At 41.9% G+C, this 19,294-nt stretch overlaps 1 protein-coding gene across 7 annotated transcripts in view; it reads left to right on the forward strand.

Moving 5' to 3' along the window:
* Positions 1 to 1,825: 1,825 nt before the first annotated feature.
* Positions 1,826 to 19,294, forward strand: part of mbnl3 (muscleblind-like splicing regulator 3) — a 38,018-nt gene continuing 20,549 nt past the window's right edge. For 4 of the 7 annotated variants that reach the window (XM_040015249.1, XM_040015253.1, XM_040015254.1 and 1 more), the window contains exons 1-2: positions 1,826 to 2,156; positions 10,185 to 11,236. In XM_040015249.1, coding sequence (XP_039871183.1) covers positions 11,063 to 11,236 — 174 coding nt within the window. In that variant the 5' untranslated portion in view covers positions 1,826 to 2,156; positions 10,185 to 11,062. Of the gene's footprint in view, positions 2,157 to 6,969; positions 10,108 to 10,184; positions 11,237 to 19,294 lie in introns of those variants that run through there. The other 3 variants (XM_040015251.1, XM_040015250.1, XM_040015252.1) reach the window with 3 other exon arrangements.

Consider the following 19,294-nt stretch of genomic DNA (forward strand, 5'->3'; position numbering starts at 1 on the left):
ACTTTAAAGCTTTATATTTTTGAAAAGGAGGCCCAAAGAGAGAGAGGTCGTCATCAAAATAAATCTATCAGAGAGATGGCATAAACTTTAGCAGTCACCGAATAAACAATCTGGTGAATTGTTAAAAACAATGAATGTACTGACCAGATCGGCGACACCAAAAAGCCTGAAAAGACCACAGAAGAAAACTAAAGTTATTTCTATAGTTAAGAAAAACAACTCTAACATCTAAAAAGTCAAGAACACTCTCGAGGAGGCATATCATTGTGAAGGTCAACAATCAAGAATGTAAATACAGATTATTTACAGCAAGGTGAAAACTACCAGTAACAATCAAATCCAGGAAGGTCAGATTAGACTTTGCCACAAGAAGAAAAAACATGTAAAAGATCCTTCACACTTCAGAAAAAGAAAAAAAAAAAAAAAAAAAAAAATATATATATATATATATATATATATATATATATATATATATATATATATATATATATATATGAAGCAATGAAATGACTAAGTTGTATCAGAATGACAGGAAGAGAAAAGTGTGGAGAAGGGGAGAAACAGCTTGCGATCTGAAGCGTGGCATATCACATGACAAACATGGTGGAGGTGATATTATGGTATGGGAACGTATGGCTGCTAGTCAAAGCCTGTCAATGATATTTACTGATGATGTGACTGCTGATAGAAGCAGCTTTAAGTTGTGAAGTGTACTTCAGGGCTCAGCTAAATGCTGCAAAAATGATCACAGTGCAAATGGATAATGACCCAAAGCAAAAGCAACCCAAGAGGCAAACAAATGGGATATTCTTCAAAGGCCAAGTCAGTCACCTGATCTCAACTCAACAGAGCAGCTTTTCAGTTATTTAGTACAAAACTGAATGCAGAAAAACAACTGAAGGTGACTGCAGTCAAGGCCTGGCAGAACACAGCATCTGGTGATCTCCATGGGTTCTAGACTTCAGGCAGACTTTGACTGTAAAGGTTTTTCATCCAAATATTAAAAACAAAACCTATATTTATAATTATAGTAGTTTGTCCACTTAATTTTTAGATGGTATTTGACAGTCATGTCCTTAAGAAATCCAGCGAAGGCTAAAGTACACAAGAACTAGAATGAAAATCAAAGGATAGAAACACACAAAAGAACAATGTAAATTATGGATAGCTCCACTCAGAGCCCGAACCTCAGCATTATTAAAGCAGTGTAAGATCATTTTGACAGAGAACAGAAGATAAGACAGCCAACACCCCAAGAATAAGCCTTCAAAACGCCTGGAGAACTATTCGTAGAGGCTACTTAAATAAATTAGGAGAAAGCTTGCCTAAGAGAGTTCAGGGTGTGTTAAAGAATAAAGGTGGTCACACCAGATATTGACTCCTAAACTCCTCAGAATTGGGAAAAATAGTTTTGGGCCGTAAACACAGTATTTCCCATCTTCTAGCAAAATATTTTTTTTTAAAGTGGCTCAAGACTTTTGCACAGTAGTGTAGCACAAGCATTAGACACTAATATTATATTATATTATATTATATTATATTGGGGAATCGTTCTCGTGTCCAGGTAAGCCTTTCGCTGAACCTGAATGTATATGATGTCACCTACATGCACGTATAGAGCTGGCTTTATCTACCTGCTACATGTTATGGCGGTCCACCTTCATACCTGCCTCCCTTCAGTCGTGACTCTGATTTCCCTTAATGATGTTATCAAGTAAGCGACGCACACACACACACAAACACACACACACACACATACACACACACGCTCGTCCAACTCCTCCCTCTCCACATTGCCCTCCCTCAGAATTTTTTTTTTTTTTTTACAAATCTGTTCTCAGTGTTGTGTTCACTTGCATTTGAGCTGCCCTGTAGACAGAGCCCGCTTCTTCTTCTTCTTCCTTTCACTCCGCTGCGGCAACACGCTTTTTTTAAATTTTCTACTCGCTTCAGATTTATTTTATTTCACCCAGCAAGCGTCCCCCTCCTTTTTTCTCCTTCTCCCTCCCCTAATTCTCTCTCCTCGCTTTAAGGCAATGCTGAGTGCGTTACACCCCGTCTGTGCAGAAAAACAGAAAACAACGATCAAACAAACATTTCAGCCGACGTTACGTTTTTAGGAGGAGACGTCTGAGCCCGGCGGATCACTTGGACAGGTAAGAGAGCGCAGAGCACGCAGAGACTGGCGCAGCCTGACGCATTTGTAATAACTGTGAGTTTCGTATTTAACCCGTGCTGCAGCCATTTAATGTGCCCTGTTTGACTGCAGCCTGTTGCGTGGACACTGAAAGCTGCCTCGGTTATTGCTAAACGCGTGCGTAAATCGCCGCGTTTTACACCTATGCACTGTAGTAATAACGTTTATAGGTATTTGCACGCTTAAGAGCATGTCTGGTAGAGGAGTGCAATGCGCTGTGTGGAGACAAGTGGTGCAGAGAAAAGCGTTTTAGCTTGTATGGAGAATTATAATTTATTGGACATTTAAAGTCCAATTTTTATTTATTTATTTTTTGTGTCCTCCCCAGAGTGAACTGCACCAAATATTTTAAAAATAATCGGTGTTAAATTACTCCCCGAGTCAGCCTCTCTACAGTAATATCGACTGTAAAGCTATTAAACCCTGCAGGTTTCTATCTATGCTGTCATGCGGCCAGCCTTGTCCTTGTTTGTCCTGTATGAGGTCAGACACTCAAGCCACCATGCGACGCTGTGTTGTCACTACTTCCCTGCCTAAACTGTATGCAGTGCTTGTGTGTGTGCGTGTGCGTGCGTGTGCGTATGTGTTGCCATCATATCAGACTCATCTAACAGTGCAGCCTGTCAGGACAAGTTCACACTCCCTCCAGGCTGTGGACTCTGTACCAGTCTAGCTAGTTTTTCTTTACTTAATATAAATACAGATAAACTGACACACACACAGGAGTGCACACAGCTGCATTTCCCACATAACCTGTTTTCATTTTCCCCTCTCTCACAGACACACATTAACAGCCCTCCATCTTTTATGGCACAAATAAAACCATTCACCGACACTGTAGCAGCGATTGCATAGTCAGGGATGCACAATATTTTTACTGTCTCGGCTGTAAAATAGATAACTTTTATTATCTCGCTGCAAAGATGTGAAACTTCCAATCGAAAGCAGCCACACAAGGAAGTGAACTGAGAGTTTTTTCTCTCATTCAAAACTGGTGAAGGGCGTGAAATGGACGAGCTGAGCTGCATGCTTCTGACTAATATGATCGGTGTTGTCCTAAGTGATGAAATAGGTTTGTTGTAAGTTTGCTTGAATGGAAGCTGTGGCGCTTTAATGAGCTGAAGGGATTACTGATACTTAACCTAATTACTCTGCTCCGTCTCTCTCTCTCCTGGCTGCTGGCTTTTGCTCTCATTCTGATTTATGGATTGTTCACTTTTTTTAATCAATCACCTGCTCATTGAGGTTGTCCTGGTGTGCACTCCTATAAAAAAAAGCTGTCTGTTTGCTGGGTTGTAACCTGCAGATAAGTGATGTGCTTTCACAGCTTTGGTATTTTGTTTCATAACTACCTGTGCCCTCTAGAAGTAGAAATCACCAGGCTTTGGGGGAATGAGGAAACTCCAGATTAAACAAAAAAACTCCCACAGGAAACTCAGAGATTCTCGTGTGAAACCAAAACATTTTTTCCAGGGTACAGTTTTAAAAAATCCCACACGGTCTTCCCCCAGTTGGTTAAAGGCCATTTTTGCTCAATCTAACATTAATATATGATCAGATGTAGGAAGTTCACCCACTCTGCTTTTATTATTCTATTGTTGTTTCTGTCAACACGCAGCATTAACCAGTAACACTCAGCTTTTAACGACTGAAAATAAACACAAACAGCAGAGAAAGGTCAGTTTTAAGCCACTCAAATTGGACCGCTGGGGAAAACACTAAAATGCTCCATTATGCAAAAGAAACACTGGATTGTTTTTTCTGTATCTCGTACATTTTTATTGGTATTAGGCTACCTGCTAGTGTGCCTGTCGAGGTGACAGCCGGCCCACGGGCCAGACATAATGCAGACGTCAGAGCTCCGGTGAAGGTTACGCTGTCGGTGCACCCTGTTTGATGACGGACGCAGTGCGCTGGTGTCAACAGCAGCCAGCGTCAGTCCTCCCCCATCCGTAAGCCACCTACGTGTTGACCCCCACCTGCTGACTCCTTGAGCCCCTCTGCTCGCTGCAGAAACCTGGAGGACAGGCAGCGGTTTAATCACTGTTATAACTGGGGCAGTCTGTATTTATTCACCGTGCTGCATCCCTGTAATCACCTGTTTGTGCTACATCAGCTGAGATTATTTATGTAAAAAAAAAAAGTACACTCGTTTGTACAGGTCGACTTTAACTAAGCAGGAATGCAGATCATCAGTTTTCTAATTAGAAAGTAATCGTGGCTCGTCTCTGTAGCCCTGGTTGCGCGGGTGACCCCACACACTGACGACTGTAGTCCTCATTGTAGTGGGCTCATCCTCTACCCCATATCTTATGTAAAAGTCTAAAATGCGCATCCCAAAACATAAATAAAAGTAATTTGTTGCCAGAAAACTAATCAGCAGCTTTTTTTTTTTGTATTGATCAATATTTTTTAAGCAAAAGTGCAAAATGATGTCAATGTTCTGGTTCCCACTACAGATGATATAGTATTAGATTTCCCCCTTAAGAGTTATCTAAAAAAAAGCCCTTAATCATCATGTTGTTTGACTCTTTGTGACCTTGCAGTGGTGTCCACAATCTCACCCAGTCTTATTTGCCACTTATTCTGACGGGCCTTAGCAGACTTGCAGAAGCTTAAACGTGCCTGCTGCTTTTGCAGATTCCCAGCAGAGCTGCTTAGAAGACTTTAGTTTCTCTTTTCACAAGTCTAAAAATGTTGAAGTTGTTTTCCTTTGTTCACCTGCACGCAGTTTCTTTGCTTGCTAACAAGCAAAATAAGTGAATCCAACATTCCCACAATGGTGAAAAAGCCAATGTTGATTATGAATTGACCTATAAAGAATTGCTTGCCTCCAAATGAACTTTAGTCACAACATGAGTGAAAAGATGAAGACAAAAAGTATCTGGAAATCATTAATTAATCAGAGGATCAAGGAAGTGTATTTTAAGAAAGTTAGTTTCATTAGTTAAAATCAGTTTATCTGTCAACCAGAATTAAGGTAGATTACCTCCAGCTCTTGGTGTGTCAGCATGGCCATAACCTACTTTTTATAAGCATGATATTCATGCTTTAGTCTTTAAACAGCAAGTCATTGTATGTCAACATTGCAAATGGGATTATTTGTCAATGTAATTGTGCATATATACACTTCATTAAGACATTATTATTTTAATATACACATTATAAACCCTTTCCTGGATATATTATGTTTAATCACTGAACAGCACTTTGTTATCTGTGGTGTTTGAGCAGATAATTAACATTAATAAAACTAAAGCATGCAGTATCACACCCACGTTTCCTGATCAGCATTTAGGTGTAAGAACCTTTGAAGCCAAATTCTTTCTCTTTCATTTTTTCTTAGTCGACCCTTTCACTCTGTCTGCTTCTTCATTCCGTGCTCACTGGCTTTTTGTTCGACTCGTGTGCCTTGTGGTCTCCTCCTGTCAGATCTATTGTGGTAGGTCGGGTTTTGCAACAAAGCAGCTTAGCAGTAGATGTCAATTCTAGACTGTGTTTAAAAACATATTGAGACTGTTGATATGTCAATGTCTTATTAGCCTGAACTATTTTTAACAGAGATTACAGTTTTTCAGCTGCAGTAGTATGTTAATGAGTCCTGGTTGACCAGTTGACCATTTTACACCGTTTCAAGTGTTTTCATGGTGTTTTAGAGCTATATATGAAGAGGAAAGGTGTGGGTCTGACAAAGAAACCACTTACAGTGCATGCTCATTCCAGTGATCGTGGTGCGTCCTGGATTATCCTCCTCTCCGACTCTAATAATCTGACTATAATACACAAAGTCTCTGTCTGTCTGACTGTGTGTTTGTTTCTTTGTCTGCAAAGTCTTTCTACGCTATCAGGAGTTGGGCAACGAAACTTAGAAAACAGATAAATCTTAGGCCCCTGAAGGCTCTTAGCCAAGGATGGGCAATTGATTTTCCTTAAGGGAACCACATATGAAACTGGCACTGTTGTAGAGGGCCGCATCAATAAGCTTATAAAGAACTAAAATTAACATTGAGCGGAATTAAATTCAAATTATAGGTGTGGCCCTCCACGAGAATCTCAGCTTTGTCATGTGGCCTCTTGGGAAGATGTATTGCCAGCCCCTGTTCTTGGCTATGCCCTATATTATGTCATCATCATGTTGCTTAACAACCTCCTAGCAACAGGCTAAAATGACCTGATATTTGGCATTTACGCGTCTGTAAAACCTCATAGAAATACCCCATCCATTTTATTTCACAATAACGTTTACTATACAAAAGATAAATTGTGCTTAATACCTTATGATGCCATCACATTGCCTAGCAACCACCTTGCAGTGGGATAACGCTTGACCCATTTTTAGCATATACATAACATCTACCAGTCTTATTTATTTATTTATTTTACTTTTTTTTACATAAAGGACATCAGTTTACCAACAGCAACAGGCCAACAGATGCTGAGGTGTGTTGTTGTGATTATAATTTACAGTTCAGCTCATAAATTCAGTGTTTTTCAATTCGATTTTATTTATATAGCAACAATAATCGCCTCAATGCACTTTATATTAAAAGGTAAAGACCCTACAAAATACAGAGAAAACCCCAACAATCAGTTGACCTCCTATGAGTGACGATAGTTGAAAGGAAAAACTCCCTTTTAACAGGAAGAAACATCTGGAAGAACCAAGCTCAGGGAGAGGCGGCCCTCGGCCATGACCGGTTGGGGTGAGGTCAGGAAGACAGGACAAAAGACATGCTGTGGAAGAGAGCCAAAGATTAATAATAACTAATTATTAAATGACAAGAGCTCTATTAACACATAGTCAGTGAAAAAGAAACAGTGCATCATGGGAAACCCCCAGCAGCCTAGACCTATTGCAGTGTAACTAAGGGAGAATTCAAGGTCACCTGATCGGGGTCAGCTGAGGGACTATGTGCTTTATCACAAAGGAAAGTTTTAAGCCTAATCTTAAAAGTAGAGAGGATGTCTCCCAAATCCAAACTGGGAGCTGGTTCCACAAAAGAGGGATCTGAAAGCTGAAGGCTCTGCCTCCCGATCTACTTTTAAGTACTCTAGGAACAAGTAAGCCTGGAGTCTGAGAATGAAAAGCTCTACTGGGGTGATATGGTACTATGAGGTCTTTGAGGTAAAACGGGACCTTGCATGTGATGAGATGGATTTTAAATTCAAAATTTTATTCAATAAAGTCAATAGGAAAGTGTTTACTGAGGACATAGATCAAGTTACCCAAGCACTTTTTTTCTCATAGGCTTCTACACAACCAGAAGTCTTTTTATAACCAGAGAGGTTGTCCCCTATGGACCATTAAAAATAATGCAGGTTTCGGGCACTTCTTACATTAGCTTCACTTTTCAGACTTGATCCACCTTTTGTCCTCTCTCTAGTATCCATCCATTCATCCAGCTTTCTTATCTAATTCAAGGCTGTGAAGTGGTTGGAGCTTATTACAGGAAAGCTACCCATCACAGGGCAACAAAGAAGTAGCTTAACACTTATTGGAATGAATGCCATGAAATTTCTGCAAAGAAATGTGTGGTTTCTGATGAAGATGACATTTTAAAATTTCCAACAGTATTAATGAGCAGGTACATGTTTGCTTACTATAGTCCCCTACCATATGTTTTGCCAGGATACTGGGCAGTGGTGCCTACTAAGTTAACATGCACAGCCGTGCACTAACCTACAGTGTTAAAGTATGTACTAGTTTGTTAGGGTTATATGGGAATTTTGCAGTATTTTGCATGTAGCTCACAGTATTAGCGTGCAAGAAGAGCGTCACACATATCCACTAGGAAAGGAAAGGATTGTCAGTTCATTCAGAGTACTTCTGAATAATTTGATACTCTTAGGTTGCAGTAAAAGTCATCTGTTCTTTTCCATTTAGCTACATTTACATGCTCGGTGATGTAGGAGCAGCTCCCACTTATAAGTAACTAATTAATAAAAGTTACTTTATCACTTGCAAAATGTCAGGTCTGCTAACTCAGGCGCTCACTGGTCTGTTTATGACCATGCTGTAAAAAAACAAACAAACCAACACCCCCAAGTGGCCATGTCACATTTAACCCACTTACACATTATTCCATGGCTTTAACTCTCTGTTTTTAACTGTTTCCTTTGTCTTGCTGTATCCATAAAGGCCTCAATAGAGGCAAGAGGCAAACTGAGGAAAGCAGAGTCCCAGCAGCTTGTATGAGGAAGTAAAAAATTGTTCCTGTGTATATTCAAAGTTGCCCAGTGCAGTGTAAACTAGGCTGGCATTGGAGGAGAGCCAGTTTTTCAATGCAGCTTTCCAAGAATGGTTGCAACGGCAACTGTGCGCCATTTGGTGTCTGGTGTGGCGAGCGCGAGGAGTGTTGCTGAGGAGCGTTTTGATGATGTGTGTTGCATATTGCTGAGCTGCATCGTCAGGATGTGCGTAAGCAGAGGCGTTTGACACTGATGTGGACCTGAATGAAGGACAGGCAGAGCTGCAGGAGGAGGAGGTGCTTGCCTTGTGCCCCTGAGAAAAGTTTCTATCGATCTATAGGTAGGCTGAGAGGAGAGAAGAGGCACAGACAAGCAGAGTGGTTAAAGCAAGCAAAGCAATTGCTGTACCTGCTCATCTCTCATTCCTCTTTTTTTGGCTGGGATGTGTCTTTGTTCTTGTGTTTGAAGGTGGGTGTATCAATTCAGTTCCCACCTCCCCCTTATCCCTCCGTCTCCCACTCTGCTGCAGTGTTCTCCTTCTGGGCTGTGTATCTGCATGCTCACACACACACACACACACTCGTTCCCTCACATTCTCCCCCCCCCTCGTCGCTTCCTCCGTCTGTGTCTGCCGCCATCAGACGCAGGGACTGATAATATCTGCTCCAACGCCCTGTCCTCCTTCCCCTGTTTTGTTTTTTTATTTTGCACTCCTTCTCTCCTGCATCTCTTCTGTTCTTAATTAATTGGACATGCACTCAGGTTTTAAACAGCATAGTCTTCTTTCTCTTCAATTTACAATTTAAAAAGTCCCCCCCAAAATGCAGTCTGGACCTCCTCTTCCCTTGAGAAGCTGCTAGTTTCTTCTGTGTGCATGTGTCACCTCTCTGATCAGTATCTGTATTCACTTAGTGTCTGGACACGTCACTCTGCTCCTTCAGAGTGAGCAGCACAACAGGCTGCATGCATCATCCTTGCATCATGCTGCAGCAGAGTGCACAGTTTGGATAACTCCTCCACATCTGTGAGAAGACTGAGCTGTCTGGTTTCAGCTCAGGGCTCTTGTACAGCGTGGATATTAGCATGTGGCTCAGCCATGACTGCCATGACTGTGCTTGTACCAGTGAGGAGGGGTGGGGGAATCAGAGAGGAACAAGGACAGGCTGTGTGAAGGGAGGAGCTGAGCTTTAAACTGCTCTGTCATTGGTTAGTCACGTGCCCTGCCTGCCTGTAAGAGTCTGCCTGATTGGCTGCTGCTCTGCATTGAGCACAGCAGCTGCAGTTGTGATGAACTACCCCTTCTCTCTCTGCCCTGGCTCTGCTTTTCCTGTCTCTACCCCTCGCATTAATAACTGTCTGGCACTCATCTGTGTGGACCAGCGTGCCAACCTGTGCCACTTCAAGGACACCTCTATCCGCTGTGTGTTTCTGCGTGAATCATGTCAAGTTAGTCAATTACTTTCTGCTCCATGGAGCTCACCGGAGTTAAAGTGACGTCTCTCCACTGCCTGCAATCTCCCTCCCTCCATCCTCTCCCTCTCTCTCCCTCTCTTGTATCACTTAATCAAGACATACTGTAGCTTGCCCTTTCCTGTTCACCGCTGCCTCCCTCCCTGCTACCCTATTTGTTTGCCCTCGTCTTCTCCTCTTTGGCTGTTTCGCGTCCACCCTCCCTGCCTCGTGATCCTCGTCGCCCTCCGTTTAAACAAACTCCACACCAGGTTGTAGCTCTACAGTCACGTTCTCTCCTCAACAGGCTGGTGTTTTGTTAACGCTCCTCTGTTTTTGCAATCCACAGCAAGGCAGCAAGCAAGGACATGCAGCAGAGAGGTCAGTGAGGAGGAGGAGGATGACAGCAGAAGAATAGGAAACGGACAAGGAGGGATGAGAAAGAGACTAAAGTAAGAGGAGGAAGTGGAACTCCAAAGTGCCTACTGCGAGGGTACGTCTGCCGAGTCTGCTGGATTACAGCGGGACGGTGTGTGTCTGGCCTTGAATGGAGGCTGTATTTTATCCTGACAGCCACAGAGTCATCCCATCCCACATTGCTGAGCTGCAGTCCCAGCATACCCTGAGCTGAGCAGCCACTTCGTCTCATCATTACAAGGACATCTCCGTGTAAGACTGTCTTTTTTTTGTTTTATTTTTGTTTTGTTCTTGTTTTGCTCTAAAGAAATCTTTAGTTTCCTTGTCAGGCTGCCCAAATATAACTAAAGTAGAACTACAGTGAATGCCCCAGCCTGGCCATGTTGACGTGAATGTAGTGGTGATTTACAGCGGGCTGATACAGGTGAATGCACACACTCGGCGACTCTGCGATCCAAGCGACATGCCAGAGTGATGCCCTCAGATTAGTTTCCTTTTTTTCTTCCTTTTTTATGAGACAGAGCTGGCCTCTGCTCGCAGTCAAGCCCCTCTATATATCTCACTGCAGTGAGACTTCAGCTGCCACTTTTCCCAGGAAGAACTAATAAACATCCCCCAAAATACACCAACCAAAAGGACTCGCTGCCTATTTGCACTGAGGAGAAACCGAAAATATTTTTGCTTCTGTTTCCTCTGTGTTGTGCTGGGGGATTTTTTTGTCTTGAATCACCATTAGTCACCCTTGCTCTCATCAGACAGTTTTCCGTCAGTTTGCCCACCGCCGCTGCACAGCGTCTGCGAGCGTCTCTGATGGCTGTCAGCATGACCATGGGACGAGACACCAAATGGCTGACCTTGGAAGTGTGTCGTGAGTTTCAGAGAGGCACCTGCTCGCGGTCTGACGCTGAGTGTAAGTTTGCACATCCCTCACGGAGCTGCCATGTGGAGAACGGCCGAGTCATCGCCTGCTTTGATTCGCTCAAGGTAACTGTGCTACAGACACGCTGCTCTAATACAGCTTGTTTGTTTCCACACATTCATTGTGCTTCATGTCAAGCTAGTCAATGGCTTTTGGCTCTGTGAAGTATTATATAGCTGAATGACATATAAACACATCCTGACGTACACACAAACCAGGATTTTGTGCAGTGTTTCAAATGAGTTTGCTCGTCTTTAGCAGGAAAAACACATCACGTAGCGATACGTTAGGATTTGCGTGGTCCACCCCTTAAACCTATTAAACTATGTCAGTTGGTCATAACTTTACTTAACAATATATTCTAATTTTATCTTTATAGTGTAAATCTCTGTGATTCTGGGCCTGGAAAGTATAGGGATGTGTGTTATTTCAAGTCTTAGTAACATTTTTCTGTAGTTTTTTAAAAAATTGTATAATGAAGGAAAAGTGTGTTCTTTTCACGTCCCACAATGGCTTTTTTAATTCATGAGAAAAACAGCTGTAAATGACATATTTTATTTTGTCACCATTTAGCTAAGATAAGAACACGTCATCAGGGTTTTACTGCCTGTAAAGAGCGTCTGGCCTCCCCCTAAGGGGAAAATCACCAAGACTGTAATAAAATTCTTTTGAGCTATTTAAGTTGGGAGTTATTTACTTAACTGTAAAGTACGTTTTCGTCTATCGAATTGCCGGAAATAACAGCATAGTGCATAAACTTAATATAAGTAAGGTAACAAAGACTCTTTCCTTTCACTGTTTGTGACAAGTTGTGGCCAAAGGCCTATTTTGAGGTACAAAAAGCCCCTGTTCAGATATATATATATATATATATATATATATATATATATATATATATATGTAAGAAAGAAAATTCAGGCCCACCAAAAGGATTTTGGCCTTTCCCCCAAAAAGGAAAACCACCGAGACTGCGATACAGAATATTTTTAACCAGTTATTCTGAGTGGCAGTTTAATTTACTCGAGACTAAAATATATTTTTATTTCACAAATGCCAAAAATATTCTGTTAAGTGAAGTAACACTGGCTCAGTTTCTTATCTATTTGTACTTAACATTAGTTAGTCTCCAAAAGGCCTGGGAAGCCGGGAAAAACCTGTGATAGTGAAACACCCTGTAGTTTAGATAGTCTACTGTATGATAAAGAGGAACTGCTGACAATCATTTCCATACCTGTAATAGATTAGAGCCCAGCTGATACATTCTGCATATCTGTCTGTCTGTCAGCTTCTTGGCTGATGTTGCGCGATTACAGATGTATTAGAGACACCATATTTACCTTTTCCTACATGCGCCATTTTATACGATAACTTTTAACTTTATGATAATTCTTTCCCAAAGAACATAATAGAGAAAATATGCTTGGAGTAATTTAGAAATAGTCTTATTAGTGTTTGCAGCACATGCAGCAGAGTAGCATGAACAGACAGTAGTGCAGTCAGGCGGTGTCTTCACATTGAATTGCTTGTGAAAGATGTGGTAGTTTGTGAAGGATAGATCGTTTTTTAATAAAAACCCCAGCATTTACACTTTTTATCATAGCTGTGCAATTTTATACCTGTGTATTTATAAAATATCATTCAGTATTAATATCAGAATTGTTTTAATTAATAGAAATTGTCATCAGCTGCAAAACTATAATCTTGCACTAGTGATTTCCTCTGTGGCTCAGATGTCAGGGTTAATATATTTTAATATAGTTGCAATTCTTGCTTTAATATCAAAAAACAAAAAACAGTTTGTGTGTTATTGGTTTTTTTGGTTTTTTTACTTGGATACTTTTTTGGCTTTTCTTGAACTAATATCAAAGTTTAAAGTAGCAAGAGCTGAATTTTTTCGTATAATGTGACGTTATACCTCTTTCATTCACTTTTAGGTGTAGCCTGTGATTTTCACAATAAAAGCTCTGTTATGTCTGGTGACATTTGATAGTAGCTTTATATTTAAACTGAAAATCACAAAGTAAAGGGTTTTTTTTTTATTATTATTTCTGATTATGAATTACTATGTATCATTTGGCTGCCTCAAATATCACCCCCCAAATAGGCACATTAGCTAATTAGCCGTTTTACTGTCTCCATGTAAAATACTGTCTTTTAAAAAAAACAACAACTTATAGTTTAATGTTACCATATTGATTTAGAGGTGAAAAAACATGTGTCTGGTTACTGTCTGGGTCATAAACCTTTCAGCCAGATTTTTTTTGGCCATGGTATAACTGGTATAACCAGGCATGAGTCTTAATAACTAAATACAGATTCTGTGTTTATTTGTAGCTAGATAAACCAGGGAATGACATCTGGTTTTCCAGATATTTATTGTTTCCGCTCGGACCAGGCATAATTTCTCGTAAAGCGGCTCAGCTGATGCTCTCTGTTCCTCCACCACCTCTGATGTGGGCTAGTCGGTTGTACTGCTCCAGCATCTCTGCCGCTGCTTTCCTCACCCCCTCTCGCTCCTCTACCACAGAATCACAACACTAGCGCTGCTCGCACGCTGTGTAAAAACAGTCTGAAACGTGGTGCATTTTAGAGGAGCTACATCTCTCAATGGCCAATTATGCTAAAATCCAGAATACACTGTTGCTCCACTCGTGCGCGTGCATTCGTGTTGATCTATGCATGTTTGTCCACCAGCTTTCCCTCAGTGAAAAAGTGAGACTCGGACAAGGGGCTTTCTGTCTGAGTGCAGCTGCTGTCTCCTCGTTTATTGAGTTAGAATTTATTATTCAGCCATTTTTCTGTGTTATGTCCTCCAGAGAAGGGGGGAGTTGGAGAGGAGAGAGAGCGAAAGAGAGAGGGGGCCTAGCAACAGCACAGGAGTGCATACCCATTGGATAGTTTGATCTTCCTGAGTGGCACGGCTGTTTTTAGCACCGAGCAACAGCCTGGCCCTGTACTGGTCTCACTGACAGGAAGAAGAGGCTGTTTGAAGCTCCACGGTCACGTTGATAGTCTGAGAGAGAGAGCTGAAGCTGGTGACGAAGGTCAGATCAGATGGTTTTAACATGCAGTGCCGCCACAGAGTGTGAAACCATCTTTTCTATGCCAGTGTTTCTGTCTTCGTTGTTGTTCGGGATTGTGCTCAGCTGACAGTTGTTGCTTTCAGTCGACTGACTAGAAAAAACAAGGAAGCGTCACGCGCTGTCCCAGGCAGAGCCGCTCTACAGCATCGCTCCTTCCTCCTGCTCCCCGCCCACCCCTCCCTCCTTTGTTAATTTCATTTCTAATGGCTTCCCTCCTCATCATCCCTCCCATATCTGGCATCTCCATGCCGGCCCAAGCCGACCGCTGTCATTCTCTGTTGCTCCTCCATTAGCTCTGTCTGGTTGGTCTGAACCCACCGCCTAGTTCTTTTTACCTTGTTAACTGGAGTGCTGCTGTCATCTCAAATGATTAATGTAGGCACTGCATCTACCCACCATGCTACTTTTCAACCTAAAGATGATTCAATAGCAGTGTCACCTTTGAATGACATCATCGAAGGACTGCAGCTAACAACATTTTATGCAATTTAGATTTAGGAACTAATCTTTGTGGTCAACTAACCTAATGTGAAGCGCATGAAGATCTCCAAGTTTAAAAGCCAAATTCTTCTTTGAAATCAATTTTTTTTGTCCAAAAAAACCAACAATACCCCAAAATATTTGGGTGCTGCTAACACCCTTTTTATGTGTCTGAGCCAAGGTTCATGGTTCAGTCAGACCCAATATAAAAGATGGACATTACCTCCTGATCTGAAAAGCAAAGCCAGTAAGGAAATTTCTTAAACTGACATTAAACTTTTTGACGGCCACCAGGTGGCCATATATATGGTTGAACAGTTCTGGGAAAATGGCCTTATTTCCCGAGGATTTCATGGGCTCAGTCACTCATTTCAGGCCACACTGAATAAAATAGTAATTTCATTTTGTAAATTTTGGTCATTCTAAATTTCACAAAGGAGGATTATCCAGGTATCCTAATCAGTTAATAAGTTGTCAATCACGAGTGTGGTTTCACTTCACTGTTATGAATTTGGATTGTAGGACTGGTGAGGACTGAGGCAGGATAAGCGGAGGCAGACCAAAAGCCATTTGTTTAAGCTGATATACCAAAATTTAAATCAATGGTGAACACGCAGGAAAATTAAGAGTCACCAGGACATAGACTAAGGAGAAGGACCGGACTATTTATATACATGAGATGATAAGGGAAGTACACAACTCATAAACGAAGTAGCAAAGTCAAAAAGTCATGCAGGAGTACACAATGGTGACTGCAAAGGAAGATCAACAGACAGCAAGACAAAGACTAAAGTAAAGGATTGGACTATTCATACGCTTGAGGTAACAAGAGAGCTGAATGAAAGAGGGTAACAACACAAGAGTGATCACACAGGTGAAGACAATCAACGACAATGGGTCAGGAGGGGAAGTTAAACTAAAAGTTTAACACAGGAAAGAGATGATCACCAAAGTAAAACAGAAAATGAATAACAGTGAAACAGGGAAATGCCAACACTGAAACACCGAGGGGACTAATAAAATATCATAAATACAAACTACAAAACTAGAATTAAAATATCACCAGAAGTGTTTCCTTACAATCCGAAGGAATGACTGAAAATTAAAGTTTAGCAATAAACAAAATAAAGAATGAAAAAACCCTGGAATGATCAAACTGAGAGTACCTCCAAAAACAAACAAGGATCCTAAACTTAAAAATTACTCAAAACCCTGAGACCAGCTGAAAAGACCGGCCCGGGGGGGTAACGACATTCGTGGTAGATATGTCCAGCTGTTTCTATTCTTTCATTTGCATGATGTTAGTGAGAACTTACACAACAAAGTAAGTAAAAACGTAAGACCAGGCCCTCATCGCATCAATGTTACCAAATACCACTGTGAATGCTACACTGATATTCTAAACATAAACATAATCTAATAACGATGTCAAAGTTACATCAGTAAAATGCATAGTATTTATGTTTGATATTAATGCAGAAAAGTCTCCATGTACTCTGGTTATTCTGCAGTTACAGAGCAGTATTATTGCAGTCTTACCAGACTTAGCAAGAAACGCAATGTGGGCATTACATACAGTGGGGCAAAAAAGTATTTAGTCAGCCACCGATTGTGCAAGTTCCCCCACTTAAAATGATGACAGAGGTCAGTAATTTGCACCAGAGGTACACTTCAACTGTGAGAGACAGAATGTGAAAAAAAAATCCATGAATTCACATGGTAGGATTTGTAAAGAATTTATTCGTAAATTAGGGTGGAAAATAAGTATTTGGTCACCTCAAACAAGGAAAATCTCTGGCTCTCACAGACCTGTAACGTCTTCTGTAAGAAGCTTTTCTGTCCCCCACTCGTTACCTGTATGAATGGCACCTGTTTGAACTCATCATCTGTATAAAAGACACCTGTCCACAGCCTCAAACAGTCAGACTCCAAACTCCGCCATGGCCAAGACCAAAGAGCTTTCGAAGGACACCAGGAAAAGTATTGTAGACCTGCACCAGACTGGGAAGAGTGAATCTACAATAGGCAAGCAGCTTGGTGTGAAAAAATCAACTGTGGGAGCAATCATCAGAAAATGGAAGACATACAAGACCACTGATAATCTCCCTCGATCTGGGGCTCCACGCAAGATCTCATCCCGTGGGGTCAAAATGATCATGAGAACGGTGAGCAAAGATCCCAGAACCACACGGGGAGACCTGGTGAATGACCTGCAGAGAGCTGGGACCAAAGTAACAAAGGTCACCATCAGTAACACACTACAACGGCAGGGAATCAAATCCCGCAGCGCCAGACGTGTTCCGCTGCTGAAGCCAGTGCATGTCCAGGCCCGTCTGAAGTTTGCCAGAGAGCACATGGATGATACAGCAGAGGATTGGGAGAATGTCATGTGGTCAGATGAAACCAAAGTAGAACTTTTTGGTATAAACTCAACTCGTCGTGTTTGGAGGAAGAAGAATACTGAGTTGCATCCCAAGAACACCATACCTACTGTGAAGCATGGGGGTGGAAACATCATGCTATGGGGCTGTTTTTCTGCCAAGGGGACAGGACGACTGATCCGTGTTAAGGACAGAATGAATGGGGCCATGTATCGTGAGATTTTGAGCCAAAACCTCCTTCCATCAGTGAGAACTTTGAAGATGAAACGAGGCTGGGTCTTCCAACATGACAATGATCCAAAACACACCGCCCGGGCAACAAAGGAGTGGCTCCGTAAGAAGCATTTGAAAGTCCTGGAGTGGCCTAGCCAGTCTCCAGACCTCAACCCCATAGAAAATCTGTGGCGGGAGTTGAAAGTCCGTGTTGCTCGGCGACAGCCCCAAAACATCACTGCTCTCGAGAAGATCTGCATGGAGGAATGGGCCAAAATACCAGCTACTGTGTGTGCAAACCTGGTAAAGACCTATAGTAAACGTTTGACCTCTGTTGTTGCCAACAAAGGTTATGTTACAAAGTATTGAGTTGTTTTTTGTTATTGACCAAATACTTATTTTCCACCCTGATTTACGAATATTCTTTACAAATCCTACCATGTGGCATTCATGGATTTTTTTTTCACATTCTGTCTCTCACAGTTGAAGTGTACCTCTGGTGCAAATTACTGACCTCTGTCATCATTTAGGTGGGGGAACTTGCACAATCGGTGGCTGACTAAATACTTTTTTGCCCCACTGTATGTGTTTGTATCACTGCGATATCCCTAATATTGTTATGTTGGGCCACATGAGGGACAGCTCCACCTATCTGGTGTTCTAACCTTGTGTTTATGAAGAGCAGCCAATCAGAAGATGGATTATGTTGAACTGGCAACCAATGCAAAGGCCACTCTAGCTGAGTCCAAGAATTAAAAAAGTGGTGGAAATGAGCGTAACAGGTCGTCTTTAACTGAAAGAAAGCATCAGTTGTGTTTCATGTTAATATTGTTTACAGTGCAGTTCTGTCATTGTGTGCCACAGAGTAGAGCTGCGCTGTGATCTTTTTTTTATCGACGTCCTAGCTCTCTCTTCTCTCTGCGCATCAGCAGCACACTACTGTACAAACAGGGACTTTCTCTGTGTTGTGTAGTGTGTTGCCATGGCTACCAAAAGGAGATTCCTGACCTAGTACTCTCCTCAGCACCGCTATTCATTGGCCTCTTTCTCTAACCCAGATGTCACAGCTTTCATAAAGGTTTTGTATCAAAGTTTTCTTTATTTCTTTGTGTTTCTGTCTGGATCGTGCAATGCATAACGTCAATGCACCATTAGATTCATTAATAGATACTTTTCTTTCCCTCTGAGTTGGAGCAGGCATGCTGGGCTCATGGGACTCTCTCTTCATTACAGTCTCATCCCTAAACACACAGCTCGCTGACGCAAAGCTTGCTCCGGTGTAGGCGAGAGTGTTTTTATATGCCTGTGTACCATCATGACCGGTTTTCAGGCGGCTGCGTTGCTGTGTGCTCTCGTGCTTTTTTGTCTGCTGTGTGAGGTTGTGTGAGTGGATGCTGGTGAAGAGACACTGCGGCTTCCCCCTATTTTTATAGAGTTATCCTGCTGCTAACACCCTTTTTATGTGCCCTCATCTCAGCATGTTATCCATCACAATCAGAGCCTCTGCACCATGACGTCAGCTTGTCTTCAGATTGTATTATTGTCCTCTGCTTTAGTGCTCTTGGTTTGCTCGTGATCACCTAATGCGAGGGACTTTCTGTGGGTGTGGTTTGATGACAGAGCATGTTGCCGAGGCTCAGCGGAGGTAGTTTAGCGGGTTAACGACTCATCTGCAGGAGCAGACAGATGCTGTCAGCCCAGGGGTTTAATGAAGACTGCAGTTTCTCCTCTGAGTGTGCGTTGACCTGCAGTGTTCCTGCAGCACCATCTTCACCTTCCCCACAGTCTGCCAGGGAGCAAGGACACTGCTTTAACGGCATTCTGGGCCAAATTGATTGCTTTTAGATAAATGGATCCAAATCTGATTTAGAGTTTGTCAAAAAGCCAGAAATGACAAGTAAAAAGGAGCATGAAGAATGACTTCTGATCAAAACGGGTTTTGGCCACGGCTGCTGATGCAGGATAA

This window comes from Simochromis diagramma, unplaced genomic scaffold (genome assembly GCF_900408965.1).
Source record: "Simochromis diagramma unplaced genomic scaffold, fSimDia1.1 OVJJ01000685.1, whole genome shotgun sequence".
NCBI classification, from domain to species: Eukaryota; Metazoa; Chordata; class Actinopteri; order Cichliformes; family Cichlidae; genus Simochromis; species Simochromis diagramma.